Here is a 15,094-nt window from a genome sequence, read left to right on the forward strand (position 1 = left end):
GATAGTGCGTGACTAGAGGTGGTGATGTTGGCATGCACATGTGGCCTTTGTCATTATTATTTGAATAACTATTGGATTCATTTAAACAAATTAGTACCTATCCTAAACTCAACCAAGAAAAACTGCTGTGGGACAACAACATGTTACAGCACCCAATGTGCAGTAAACTGTTATTTCTAACCTGTACTAAGACTCATCTTTTTCCATCACAGGGAAATGGAAAATTCAGCATGGAATGTATCATTTTACATTTTGACAATATATATTACTGCAAAGCAAGCACAACTATGCAAGGAACAAGATCACCTGCCCAAGCTGTGTTACAAAAATTATTTACTTCCGATTAAGAAAAAAACCTTGCCATCAACATGATTGATTTGTTCAAGTTTTGAAAGGCAAACTGGGCTCTCATCCAGGATCCTAACACCAGTTAGACTTGCCTTGATAGGCATGTTGGAGGGTAGTCAGAATTGATATAGTGGACGGGGATGGAAACTGCTGGTCCTGGTGCAAGAAGGTACAGCAGGAACTAATGACATGCACAAATTGTGCTCACCAAAGTTAGTGACAAAGGACAAAAATCTGGACGTTAGTCTAAATTAGGACCAATCTTACCGATCTATAAATATTACGTTCACCAGCAAGCATTTGCAAGGTAAGACTATAATTTATAACTTTTACAAGTGTACATACAGGAATTAGCAAAAACTCCTATGGTTGATTTCTTGAAGTTGCCCTTCAACTTTTTTTTTTAAAGAACAATTTCACATACATAGGAGGTTTAAATAAGAGTAGCCTTGGAACTAGAAGAAGCTCCAAGGACAAATAGCACAAATCAACATTGTTGGTTCAAATCAAAGTGAGAGTGATAAACAGCCATATTACTTATTGAAATTACACCTTCGCCAAAACAGCTAACCGTACAAAAGTACAGCAGTTAATACTAAGAAGCACATGAGACAGTAGGTTGCAAGTGCCAAGTCACAAGTTGCTTTAAAACTAGTCACATTCAGGTTCAGTGAAGAAATCAAGTCACCCTCTGCAGAAAGATATTTAGGACAGGGTTTTTCCAAAGTGCAGGTTGTGGCCCACAGATGGGTTTCAGGAGAGTGACGGAGCGGTCGGACGTGGCATTCCCGATCGCAGGCAAAGTGACCCAACAGCCAGGCCTGGCTTTAAAATGAGACAGTTGGCGGTCTTCCGGCCTCAAGAGGCAGAAGTGAGCACGTCACGCACCATCCGCAGACACCGACGTCAAGCGCCCTGTATGTACACTCTTCTGGCACAAAATCAGAGGCAAACTTCTTCCATTTCTAGTCACCAGCCAACAAGGCAAAAGAACTGTGAAGATGTATCATTTTGTTACAAGAGGGGGGACAGCTAAAGACACAAATAGAAGTGCCCACTGGCCAGTACCTCATATTGAATCTGTTGGAGAGAGCTGCTCAGGAGAGTCCACGGCAGGACAGAGCCATGCTAGTATCAGCTCGTACAGTCCCTGATGAAAAGTCAGCTGAAAAACTGAAATGCATCCCACTTAGTGATAACACAGTGGCTCGCCGAGTTTGTGATACTGCTCAGACTTTGGACAATGTTTATTTCTTGTTTAAAGTCAGCAATTTCTTGTTTAAAGTCAGCACAGGAGGTATTGACACAACTGAATGAAAGTACAGACATTTCAGATTCTGCAACCTTGCTAGTTTAAGTTAGGTATATTTGGCACAATGAATTTGTTTGAGGATTTCCTGTGCTGCCTGACTTTACCAACCAGCGTGACTGGCACATGATTTTTGAAGTGTTGAATTGTTGTGTGGTTGGAAAGTACAGGCTCAACTGGGTTCATTACATGAGGAATCACAAGCGATGGGTAGCCAACATGACTGGGAAAAACAGCGGAGTACAAATAAGGATTAAGGAGGCAGCTGGTCAGGACATGGTTTGGGTACTACTGGGCCGCCAATGCGACGATGGTGCGCAAGTGGGTGATGGAGGGGGAGGGGGCTGGCTGCATGGAAGAGGCTGGAGGCGGCGTCTTGTGTGGGTACGAGTCTGGGGGCGCTGGCAACGGCACCGCTGCCGCTCCCTCCAAGGAGGTATACCACGAGCCCGGTGGTGGTGGCTGCCCTCATAATTTGGGGGCAGTGGAGGCGGCAGAGGGGGGGGAAAGTGGGGGCCTCGGCGTGGACCCCATTACGGGGGGGGGGGGGGGGGGGGGAGATCTCGGAAACTTACCAGGTGATGCAGGAGGAGGAGGCCTCGGTGGTGGAGGTAAAAGGTAAGTGGGAGGAGTTGGGAGAGGAAATTGAGGAAGGGACGTGGGCAGGTGCCCTGGGGAGGGTGAACACTTCCTCATCGTGCACGAGGCTCAGCCTCATACAGTTTAAGGTGCTGCACAGGGCACACATGACCAGGACAAGGATGAGCCGGTTTTTTGGGGGTGAGGACAGGTGTGTTAGGTGCTCAGGAAGCCCTGCAAACCACACCCATATGTTCTGGGCATGCCCAGCGTTGGAGGAATTTTGGAAGGGCGTAGCGAGGCCGGTGTCGAGGGTGGTAGGATCCAGGATCAAACCGGGCTGGGGGCTCGCAATATTTGGGGTGGCAGAGGAGCCGGGAGTGCAGGAGGCAAAAGAGGCTGGAATTCTGGCCTTCACATCCCTGGTAGCCCGGCGAAGGATTCTTCTTCAGTGGAAAGATGCGAGGCCCCCAAGTATGGAATCCTGGATCAGTGATATGGCAGGGTTCATTAAATTGGAGAGGGTGAAATTCGCCTTGAGAGGGTCGGTACAAGGGTTCTTTAGGCGGTGGCAGCCATTCTTAGACTTCAAGGCAGAACGATAGACATTGGTTAATGGCAGCAGCAGCTCGGGGCGGGCGGGGGGGGTGTTTACTTTATCATTGTTTTTGTTATTTACACTGAAGGGTCTGAGGGGGTGTATATACCCGTTGTGTTAAGTCGGGTGTTAATGTTAATTTATTATTTATGTACGGGGGGGGGGGGGGGTAGCTTTTCTAGATTGTGTTTTATACTTAACCCTGTTGGGTTCCTTTTTTTCCCCTCATTTTGTTATTGATATTTTATGAAAACCTTTTTTTTAAAGTTTCTGACTCTGACACTACTTTCCAGAGGAGGTTTCAGATTTTGAAAGCGAAAAAAAAAGGTGGGTGAGTTTTGAGAGCAGCTTTATTTATTTAAACTTTTAAATCATATATACCCAATATTCTGTATAACCATCTATTATCACAACTGTTGTTCATGGACAATTTATATTTCTCCAAGGAGTATCATGTGGCCATGCAGAATTTTCATTCCACGCCTACTTGAACAACTCAATCCAACAATGCCATGATAATTTTGGAAGGAAAAAACCTCAGTTGTATTTGGAGAGACTATCAGGGTGGGGTATTGGTAGTAAGGCTGCTGGCAGCAATACTGTGATAAACTGAGTTGTACACAATGTTACATGCAACCTTTCACACCATACAATTAAATAAGCCGAGTGACTTTGTGGATTTCAAGTCAAACCACTAGAATTCTGCTCATTGTTCATCCCTGCAGACAGCAGGACTCCTCTTTCCACTATGCAGATTGAGAAACTTGACTGCCTTTTGATAAACCACCAACACAAAACTCCATCGGTATGCCAGCGAACTCACTACCGAAATCAGATAGCTACAAGTGACTTCAAGGCTGTAATCTTATCCAATTGTTCAGGACAAACCTGAAGCATTTCATAACCATCATTTGAACCCTAGAACTAAATTACATACTTGAAACTATATCCAACAGTCTCATTCCAAGAGGGTTGTATTTCATTTTAGGAACTGGCTTGCCAAAACCAAAGTGTCAAAACTTTAAAAACCACCAATCACAAAAGAAAATCATTAGACCTGCCCGAGAAACAAAATCTGGGATAAAATCATGGCATTAACTATGAAACACTTGGGAGTATGAACTATATTGCCTGCTCCTATTTCCCACCCAGTAACCTGTAGAAAACAGAAATGGTTCCAGCAGCCTCAACACCTCAGTTTCAAAACAAAAACAACAGTGACACTACAAGGCTTCACGTTTACAATCATTGCAAGTCACTTGACTGTAGATGATACCACCTATCCCATGGTATGTAGGCTTTGCTTTTGATTCCAACGAATAGTCGTTACTCATTTAAATATGGAGTCCCGCCACCCAACTGAAAAGTGCCTATATGGGACTTTTAAGTGAGAAGATTAAACATCTTTATGTGCTTTCAAACTGCTGCACAAATATTCTGTTTTATGGTTGTACGAGTATAAAGTAGGGCTGATGTCAACTCAGAGCGAAGGAAAGGCAAAAATGACAAGTCTGAGCTAAAATTAATTTACTGCAAAGAGTCAACCAGACTCAACGTTAGCACTCTTCTCTCTCCACAGATGGTCAGACCTGCTGAGATGGTGCAGCATTTTCTGTTTTTGTTTCAGATTCCAGTATCCGCAGTCATCAGCTTTTATTTCACTACAAGCCCCATTTCTGTGCAGGCCCACAGAGCGACATAAGGTATAGACAACTATTCCAGAACAAGGGGGTACGTCTTGGAATTAAAAGTAACTATTCAGAGTGAAATTGAGCACCTTTTCCACGCAACGGACAATCTGGAACTCTCTCCCTGGGTCAACTGAAAATGTCCAAGACTAGGAGCGACAGATTTATTTACATAAAGATATCAAGGCAGAAGATTGGTTCCAGGAATGAGGTACTTCAGTTATGAAGATAGATTGGAGAAGTTGGGACTGTTTTCCTTTGGAGAAAAGGCATCTCTCCAGAATCAATGCAGCAGATTTTAAATGGTTTCAATGTTCAGACCTGCCTGGAGTTTCGATCTGCTATCTTATTTATGGTGTCCATTTATATTTGCTGTGTTCATTCCCTTGTCCCAAGTATTTTCTTCCATGTGGGTTAACCCAGGCTCACCACTGATCGGGCTCACCACTGATCTAATTCAAGTGTTTGCATATTTGTCTACAGACTGAAGACATTTCAAATGGCTTAATTGTGGGGGGTTTTAAATAACATTTTACAATTTGCAAAAGTATTTTGCTGAAAAGTACTTATTGGGTGCAAACTTCAAGTTATAGGGTGGTTCAAATAAGCCGGCCTGTCGGGAGAACGAATCATTAGAATTGCAAATTAGTCATCAACTGGGACATTTTTTCCTATCTGGCATCTGCAGCTCCAGGGCTTCTCTTACTGGATCTAATTTGGATCCTGCACCTGCTCCGCTCACCCAGTTGTTCCGGAGTCCAATCTCCTTAACCACAGCATGTGACCAGGAAGCAGCCCCGGAGCTGCAAATGTGGGATATGGAAGTTTTAATCAGAAGACCGCCCTCCGTCCCTGGAAAATGGGGGAAGCAGAGTCCCACCTGCCCACCCACTGCGGGGCTCAGAAAGTGGGTGAATGTTCAAATGGCACCATTGGTTTTCTGTGCATGCCCGGACACACGCAATGGTCGTCTTGCATTGGCAGGACATATCTGAAAAGGAACAATGGTCATGGTTACAGGGAGGAGCCAGGCAACAGCACCAACGAATTGCTCATTTGGATAGCTGGTACAATTACGATGAGCTGAATGGCCTCCTACTTCGCTGTGACAATTCTGTTAGTATTGATTAAAGGCGAGTAAACAAGGTTGTGGCACAATCTACCTGAATATTGGAATATACTTGAGATGCTGAATGGTCACTTGCTTACTTGGTCCCCTGGAAAACAGAGGGGTACTTGTTCGGAATTAGTAGTTTGTTTTGTGGCATTGAGTACCCAATGCCACTCTACCAGTGCAGACAAAATAGATGCAAGTGATTATCTGCTGATCTCAAATAAACAGTACATTCAGTATCCATAAGAAAATGGTACATGGAAATGATACTGCAAACAATATTAACACCACGACTGCTTAAAAATCAGCACCATCATCTAGGACAATGTGTTCAGAACATTTCAAATTAATTTTAAATTCAACAAAATGTGGGCAAAAGGATTTATTTTAAGGAGCACCTTAAAGATAGAAGTGATTTAGGAGGAAATTCCAGTTCTGAATTTCCTCTTAATCTTTCCCTTTCTTTTTAAGATGCTCCTTTAAATCTCCCTCTTTTAGCCATACTTTGGCACACGCATCCGAATATCAGTTTTCTTTCACAATTCTCCTGCAAAAAGTGTTGCTACCTGTCATCCTGTAAGACATAAGAGCAGAATTAGGCCACTCGGCCCATCGAGTCTGCTCCGCCATTCAATCATGGATGATATTTTCTCATCCACATTCTCCTGCCTTCTCCCCATAATAAAAGTCCTGGCAGATAAATGCAATCTATTCTCACTAACATCCCAGCTCTTCTGTAGTGGTGCCTCAGGACCTTTTGTATCTGTCCAACAGGGCAGCGCGACAAGGTGATGACATCTTGCTCAAAGGATGTCAAAGTGACAATGCAGCACACCATGGAATACTTTTGAACAGTTCAGGGCACCACATCTTAGAAAATTGTATATTAGCACAAAAGCAAAACATTGCCAATGCTGGAAATCAGAAATAAAGACAAAGCACAGGAGAGATAAACAGGGTTAATATTTCAGGTCCGTAACCTTTCGGCATATTTATGTTAACTCCCGCTTGCCACAGATGTTACCTGACCTGGGAACGGTTTCTGGTCACCAGGCTTATCATCTTATGTGGCTCAGTCATAATTGGGGGATCACAGAATGGGTGCAGCACACAGGAGCACGACATTTAGCGTGTCGTATACACGCTGGTGCCCTGGAAGGAGCAACTCACCTGGTGCCACTCCCCTGCCTTTTGCCCTATAGGCCAGCAAAGCTTGCCTTTTCAGATAATGATCCTGTTCGAAAGCCTCGATTGAACCTGCCTCCACCACAAAACTGCTGCCTACAGCACCGAGGACCCGGGTTCAGCCCCGGGTCGCAGTCTGTGTGGGGTTTGCACATTCTCACCGTGTCTGCGTGGGTTTCAACCCCACAAACAAAAGATGTGTAGGGTAGGTGGATTGCCCACACTAAATTGCCCCTCAACTGGGAAAAAATAATTGGGTACTCTTAAAAAAAAAAAAAAAAAAATTTTTTTTTTTTTTAAAAAGGGAATAGTTTCTCTTCATCCACGGAGGTCAAACATCACACGAATACAGGAATCTCCATCAAATTTCTTCTCAATCCAGTTCTTGCCGTCCCGTCAATGGGAATGGTTTCTCCAGATCTACTCTGTCCAGACCACATCTCTAGAAAATCTATCACCACCCAGCCCAAATCCTCATTCACCCCCCAATAACCCCCAGCCTCCTCCCCCTCTGCATCCTCCAGCCTCATTCCTCCTGCCCTACATCCTCCAGCCTCATTCCTCCCCCTCTGCATCCTCCAGCCTCATTCCTCCTGCCCTACATCCTCCAGCCTCATTCCTCCCCCTCTGCATCCTCCAGCCTCATTCCTCCTGCCCTACATCCTCCAGCCTCATTCCTCCCCCTCTGCATCCTCCAGCCTCATTCCTCCTGCCCTACATCCTCCCCCTCTGCATCCTCCAGCCTCATTCCTCCCCCTCTGCATCCTCCAGCCTCAATCCTCCCCCTCTGCATCCTCCAGCCTCAATCCTCCCCCTCTGTCCAGACCACAGCTCTAGAAAATCGCCTCCAACCTTCTCCAGGAAGAGCCACCCCTACTTCTCCAATTTATCATCACCCCCCAAAATCCTCCAGCCTCATCTCCTCTACATCCTCCAGCCTCATTCCTCCCCCTCTGCATCCTCCAGCCTCATTTCTCCCCCTCTGCATCCTCCAGCCTCATTTCTCCCCCTCTGCATCCTCCAGCCTCATTTCTCCCCAGCATCATTCCTCCCCCTTTGCATCCTCCAGCCTTATTCCTCCCCTTCTGCATCCTCCAGCCTTATTCCTCCCCTTCTGCATCCTCCAGCCTTATTCCTCCCCTTCTGCATCCTCCAGCCTTATTCCTCCGCTTCTGCATCCTCCAGCCTTATTCCTCCGCTTCTGCATCCTCCAGCCTCATTCCTCCCCCTCTGCACCCTCATCCCTCCCTCTGCAACCTCCAGCCTCATTCCTCTCTGCATCCGCCTCCTCCACCTCATTTCCCCCCTCAGCCTCATTCCCCCCCCTCAGCCTCATTGCCCCCCCCCCTTCAGCCTCATTGCCCCCTCCTCCCCCTCAGCCTCATTCCCCCTCCTCCCCCCTCCTCCTCAGCCTCATTCCCCCCTCCTCCCCCTCAGCCTCATTCCCCCCTCCCTCAGCCTCATTCCCCCCTCCTCCCCCTCCCTCAGCCTCATTTCCCCCTCCCTCAGCCTCATTCCCCCCCCCTCAGCCTCATTCCCCCCCCTCAGCCTCCCCCTCAGCCTCATTCCCCCCTCCTCCCCCTCAGCCTCATTCCCCCCTCCTCCCCTCAGCCTCATTCCCCCCCTCCTCTCCTCAGCCTCATTTCCCCCCTCCTCCCCCTCAGCCTCATTTACCCCCTCCTCCCCCTCAGCCTCATTCCCCCCTCCTCTCCCTCAGCCTCATTCCCCCCTCCTCCCCCTCAGCCTCATTCCCCCCCCCTCCCCCTCAGCCTCATTCCCCCCCCCTCAGCCTCATATTTCCCCCATCCTCCCCCTCAGCCCCCCCATCCTCCCCCTCAGCCCCCCCATCCTCCCCCTCAGCCCCCCCATCCTCCCCCTCAGCCCCCCCATCCTCCCCCTCAGCCCCCCCACCCTCCCCCTCAGCCCCCCCACCCTCCCCCTCAGCCCCCCCACCCTCCCCCTCAGCCCCCCCACCCTCCCCCTCAGCCCCCCCACCCTCCCCCTCAGCCCCCCCACCCTCCCCCTCAGCCCCCCCACCCTCCCCCTCAGCCCCCCCACCCTCCCCCTCAGCCCCCCCACCCTCCCCCTCAGCCTCATTCCCCCCCCTCAGCCTCATTCCCCCCTCCCCCCCCCTCAGCCTCATTCCCCCCTCCCCCCCCCCTCAGCCTCATTCCCCCCTCCCCCCCCCTCAGCCTCATTCCCCCCTCCCCCCCCCTCAGCCTCATTCCCCCCTCCCCCCCCCTCAGCCTCATTCCCCCCTCCCCCCCCCTCAGCCTCATTCCCCCCTCCCCCCCCCTCAGCCTCATTCCCCCCTCCCCCCCCCTCAGCCTCATTCCCCCCTCCCCCCCCTCAGCCTCATTCCCCCCTCCCCCCCCCTCAGCCTCATTCCCCCCTCCCCCCCCCTCAGCCTCATTCCCCCCTCCCCCCCCCTCAGCCTCATTCCCCCTCCTCCCCATCCTCCCCTCACATTCCTCCCGCTCTGCATCCTCCAGCCTGGGTGATTTCCCTGGGGCCGCCTCTCCGCTCCACCCCGCCCTCCCGGCCAGCGGCCTAGCCATACCGGCGTTTCCAAGCCTGCCCTCGGGGGGGGGGGGGGGGGCGACGACACTCACCCTCAGCTCGGACCTGGTCCGGTAGACGCCGAGCCGCTGCAGGCCGGCCGCCAGGTCGTCGACGCACAGCCCGCCGTCCTGGTTCACGTCCAGCTGCTGGAAGAGGAGGTGAAGCCGCTGCTCCTGCTCCAGCCGGGCCGCCTGCTGGCCCTGCGGCTCGCACTCGCAGCGGCTGGAAGCGGTGGCGGTCCGGTCTTTCATGCCGGGGGAGGGGAGAAGGGACCGGTCGGGAATCGCGCTCGAACCGGGCTGTCCGCTCCTGAGCGGATGGCAGCGCGAGGTGGGGGGGGGGGGGAGAGACTGAGCTCAGATTGACAACTCCATCCACCAATCGGGCCGCGGATTACTGTGGGGCTCGCGCGCCACGTCGCCCAATAATATCCCAGGCCCCGGCGGGCTGGGCGGGACCGTGACGTCAGCCGTTCACTTGCAGCGGCAGTGGGCGGACCCGGAGAGGGCGTGTCCCGCTCCGCCAGGGTTGACAGCGCGGCTCACCAATCAGACTGCAGACCGGGGTGGGGGGGGCACCGGCCCATTCGGGTGCCCCCCCCCAACGCCGTGTCAGCCAATACGCTCTCGGCCAGGGACAGGTGAGGGCGGGGTTAATGTAGATTGACAGCCATCGCCGCCGCCGACGTCACCTCAAGGATGGTCAAATTGGTTGGGTGGGCGGGGCCGCGCTAGCTCAGCCAATCGTATCTCCCGCTGGGTGGGCTGGTCAGGCCAGAAAGTGGGCGAGGTTCAGAGCGAAAGCGCCGAGCGCCAATCGGATTGGGAGGCTGAGAGGGCGGGAGCAAGCGATCAGCCAATCGGGCGGGAGCGCGGCAAGAGGACACGGGATTGACAGCTGCCTCCACCAATTGAAGCTCGGTAATGGAGGAGGTTGGTCAGAGAAACCAGCCAATCGAATCATACAGAAGGGAAGGGGGCTGTCTTTTGGAATGATCGTCATATCTGTCATCCAATCAACATTGGCCAGTGGATGTGAGTGAGAAGCTTGGCTTCTTCCATTCAAGTTGCAGGTTGATCCTGGGATCAGATAGGGGGCTTTAATAATAATAACTTATTGTCACAAGTAGTCTTCAATGAAGTTAATGTGAAAAGCCCCTAGTCACCACATTCCGGCACCTGTTCGGGGAGGCCGGTACGGGAATTGGACCGGCGCTGCTGGCCTTATTCTGCATTACAAGTCAGCTGTTTAGCCCTCTGTGCAAAACCAGCCCCTACTTTAGTTCATCTGTGGGCATCAGTGTCAGGATGTTAAAACATGTGTCCCATGGCATCACAAATGTAATAAAACAAATATTTGTTATGGGCCAGGGTTTCAAGAACCCCAAAGTGTATCATGGAGTTCACCTGACCCACAACTTTGAATAGATTGTGGTATGGGGAGCACACGGCCCACTCTACAGGTGTGGGACAGCAGAAATGGAAAAGTATTTTTTAAAGCAAAACAATGTTTATTCTATGAACTCAAGTTAACCTTTTTTAAAACATACAGTGAACATCTTAGCAACCATTAATTCAAATACAACCCCCAAAGACTACAACACTAAGTTGATAAGGTTTTGGGGCAGCACGGTAGCATGGTGGTTAGCACAGTTCCCGTAACAGCCTCCTCTCATTGGATACTCTCAATTTATTCAGAAAAAGACTGACATTGGTGATGAGGGGACCTCTGGAGGAGGCAGAGATGGCTCATCTACTCGGCCTTTCTGGCTAAAGATTGTTGCATTGCACATTCTTCAGTCTTCCCTGTTGCACTGATGTGCTGGCCTCCTCCATCATTGATGATGGGGATATTTGTGGCGACTCCTCCTCCAGTGAGTTGTTTAATTGCCCTCCACCTTTCACAGCTGATGTGGCAGGATTACAGTGCTTAGGTCTGATATGTTAGGATCGCTTGGCTCCGTCTGTTACTTGCTTCTTACGCTGTTTGGCACACAAGTAGAATCTGTGTTTCCATCGTCTACAGGATGAACAGAAAACCTTTCAACCTCAATCAGTTGAAATCCAAGAAGAAAACACTGACATCGACCGTGGAACTTCAGCACGCGGATGACATCGCCATCTACACTCTCTTGAAAGAGAATCTTCAAGCAATGCTTGACAGCTTCGCGGAAGCATACCAAAGAATGGGTCTCAGCCTCAATCTCAAGGAGACCAAGTCCTTTAATAACCCACCCCAGGGAAAGATCCGGGGTGCGATTCATACCACCACATTGCGCCCGGCATGGATCCAGGCGAGCCAGTTAAAGAACGAGAAGAGCCCAAAATCGAGATTTGCACCGTACCCGAATCAGTTTGCCATCTAACCGGCCCACCCCCGATGGTGAGTTCAAGATCTCGCCCAAATACGGCGAGCAAACCATTAACCCCAATTTGCAATAAGTTCCATCTCATTAGCGAGGTTGAAGTCGAATGCAACGGCCTCCCGGAATTAACTGGGCGCCGCTTAGCACTCCTTTCAAAAATGTGAAGCTGCCGCAATGGCTGCTGAGGCGAATTGAGGATGTGATTAGCCATTTCCATTTGTTAGTATGCAGCTCAAGGGCACTGGAGCTGCTGCCTCATTGCTAGGTGGTGGGGGGGGGGGACACGGTAGCATTGAGGGGCAGCACGGTAGCATTGTGGATAGCACAATTGCTTCACAGCTCCAGGGTCCCAGGTTCGATTCCGCCCATCGAGTCTGCACATCCTCCCCGTGTGTGTGCGTGGGTTTCCTCCGGGTGCTCCGGTTCCCTCCCACAGTCCAAAGATGTGCAGGTTAGGTGGATTGGCCATGATAAATTGCCCTTAGTGTCCAAAATCGCCCTTAGTGTTGGGTGGGGTTACTGGGTTATGGGGATAGGGTGGGGGTGTTGACCTTGGGTAGGTTGCTCTTTCCAAGAGCCGGTGCAGACTCGATGGGCCGAATGGCCTCCTTCTGCCCTGTTAAATCTATGGTAAATTTCACCCCCTCAGAGGGGGTTGGGCTTGGTCGGCTGGGAGGGGGGGGAGGCGGGGGGATGGTGAAGCGTTCCCGGTCAGGGGAAGCATCTGGGCCATGAGGCTTTCAAGCCATCTTTAGATATTGTGGATACCTATAACAGGGGCAACTACAGCTTCTGCCTGTCTGCCCTACCAAAAACTTCCAGGATAGAGCCCTGTTCTTGGTTATATGCTGAAGGTCATTTTAACTCCCTTTGACTGTGAGCGGCCTCTAGCTTCACAGTTGAAGGCAATGTTCATGAGGAATTGGCCAATCACACTTCAAAATGTTTCCTTTAAATTGCGCCCCCGGTCTCTCCCCCCAACAAGACCAACAGAGAGCCCCTTCCAAATGTGAAACATTTCCCAAACCTGGGGAGCCACCTCTCCTCTAAGGCTAACATTGATGTGGAGACCCAACATCCTATCCAATCCTTGAATACCTCCTTCGGATGCCTAAGAGTCTTTGATGACCGCGACATCGGTGCAAACACCAATGCGTTGTTTACAATGCGGTCATCCTCCCAACTCCTCTCTGTGGCTCAGAAATGTGGACTACGTACAGGCACCACCTCAAGGCCCTGGCGAGGCATCCTCAACGCTGTCTGAGACAGATTCTCCACATCAGCTGGGAGGACAGGCGTACTAACGTCGTCGTCATTGAAGAAGGCAAGAGCAGGCGCTGGAGACGGCGCCGCTGCCGCTTCCTCCAACGAGGTAAACCGCGAGCCCGGTGGTTGCGGCTACCCTCAAAGTTTGGGGGCAACGGAGACGTGACGGGGGGGAGGTGGGGGCCTCGATGTGGTCCCCGATACGGGGGAACCACCTGTTTGTCCCGGGGAGAATGGACGGAGGGTTCCTGGGTTGGCACAGGACAGGTATTAGAAGGATGGGGGACCTGTTTGTGGACGGGAAGTTCGCGAGCCTGGGTGAGCTGGAGGAGAGGTTTGGGCTCCCCCCGGGGAACACCTTCAGATATATGCAGGTAAGGGCGTTTGTTAGGCGACAGGTGGTGGAGTTCCCACTGTTGCCACCATGCAGGGTCCAGGACAGGGTGCTGTCGGGGGAGTGGGTTGGAGAGGGGAGGATCTCGGCAACGTATCAGGTGATGCAGGAGGAGGCCTCGGTGGAGGAGCTAAAGGGTAAGTGGGAGGAGGAGTTGGGTGAGGAGATCGACGAGAGGACGTGGGCGGATGCCCTGGGGAGGGTGAACCCTTACTCCTCTTGCGCGAGGCTCAGTCTCATACAATTTAAGGTGCTGCACAGGGCACACATGACTGGGGCAAGGATAAGCCGATTCTTTGGGTGCGAGGACAGGTGTGTTCGTGCTCAGGGAGCCCAGCAAACCACACCCACATGCTCTGGGCATGCCCAGCGCTGGAGGACTTTTGGAAGGGTGTAGCAAGGACGGTGTTGAGGGTGGTAGGTTCCAGGGTTGAGCCGGGCTGGGGGCTAGCAATATTTGGGGTGGAAGAGGAGCCGGGAGTGCAGGAGGCGAAAGAGGCCAGTATTCTGGCCTTTGCGTCCCTGGTAGTCCGACGAAGGATTCTTCTTCAGTGGAAGGATGCGAGGCCCCCAAGCGTGGAATCCTGGATCAACGATATGGCAGGGTTTATTAAATTGGAGAGGGTGAAATTTGCCTTAAGGGGATCGATGCAAGGGTTCTTCAGGCGGTGGCAACCGTTCCTAGACTTCCTGGCAGAGCGTTAGAAGATGGTCAGCAGCAGCCCGGGGCGGGGTGGGGGGGTACTTGGGGGGGTTGGTTAGTTTTTCCTGATTGGGCGTGTATATTTGCTTTTGTGTTGATGATGGCTGTTAATTTATTATTTGTGTTTACGGGGGGTGGGGGGGGGGGGTGCGGTTTGTTCTTTTCTTTTTGTATTTTGTTGTTGATATTTTGTGAACAATTGAATAAAAATTATTTTTTTTTAAAAGAAGGCAAGAGCACCAGCATCGAGGTCATGATCATCTGAAACCAACTCCGCTGTGCCTACCACATGCTTAGGATGTCAGAGTCCCGACTGTCAAATCAAATCTTCCTCACCCAGCCCAAGGAAGGTTCCCGAACAGGACAAGGGCAAAGGAAGCGCTGAATATTACCTCAAGAAATGCGACATAGGCATCAACCCCTGAGAGACCCTTGCTCAGAAGATACCTACTTGGAGGAACCGCCTGATTGAGGGGACACAATTCTTCGAGGACACCCGATAGCAAGAGGAGGCCTGGAAAAGGAGCCTGAGAGGAATACCAGCGATCTCGAGTCCAAGGACCGATCCCACCTCCCAGAAACAACTGGCAAGTATTGGCTGGAAGATCCAGCACTAGGATTGTGCTCCTCAGCCATGCAAGAACCATAAGACCATAAGACGTAGGAGCGGAAGTAAGGCCATTCGGCCCATCGAGTCCACTCCGCCATTCAATCATGGCTGATTTCAACTCCATTTACCCGCTCTCTCTCCATAGCCCTTAATTCCTCGAGAAATCAAGAATTTATCAACTTCTGTCTTAAAGACACTCAACGTCCCAGCCTCCACCGCTCTCTGTGGCAATGAATTCCACAGACCCACCACTCTCTGGCTGAAGGAATTTCTCCTCATCTCTGTTCTAAAGTGACTCCCTTTTATTCTAAGGCTGTGCCCCCGGGTCCTAGTCTCCCCTGCTAATGGAAACAACTTACCTACATCCACCCTA

The 15,094-nt window shown here is 51.0% G+C and overlaps 1 protein-coding gene across 2 annotated transcripts in view; it reads right to left on the bottom strand.

Annotated features, from left to right (window-relative positions):
* Positions 1-9,700, bottom strand: part of slc25a25b (solute carrier family 25 member 25b) — a 58,993-nt gene extending 49,293 nt beyond the window's left edge. For both annotated transcript variants that reach the window (XM_072488767.1, XM_072488772.1), the window contains exon 1: positions 9,434-9,700. In XM_072488767.1, coding sequence (XP_072344868.1) covers positions 9,434-9,634 — 201 coding nt within the window. In that variant the 5' untranslated portion in view covers positions 9,635-9,700. The remainder of the gene's footprint in view (positions 1-9,433) is intronic.
* Between the last annotated feature and the right edge of the window lie 5,394 nt (positions 9,701-15,094).

The sequence above is a fragment of the Scyliorhinus torazame genome, chromosome 22 (assembly GCF_047496885.1).
Source record: "Scyliorhinus torazame isolate Kashiwa2021f chromosome 22, sScyTor2.1, whole genome shotgun sequence".
Classification (NCBI taxonomy): domain Eukaryota; kingdom Metazoa; phylum Chordata; class Chondrichthyes; order Carcharhiniformes; family Scyliorhinidae; genus Scyliorhinus; species Scyliorhinus torazame.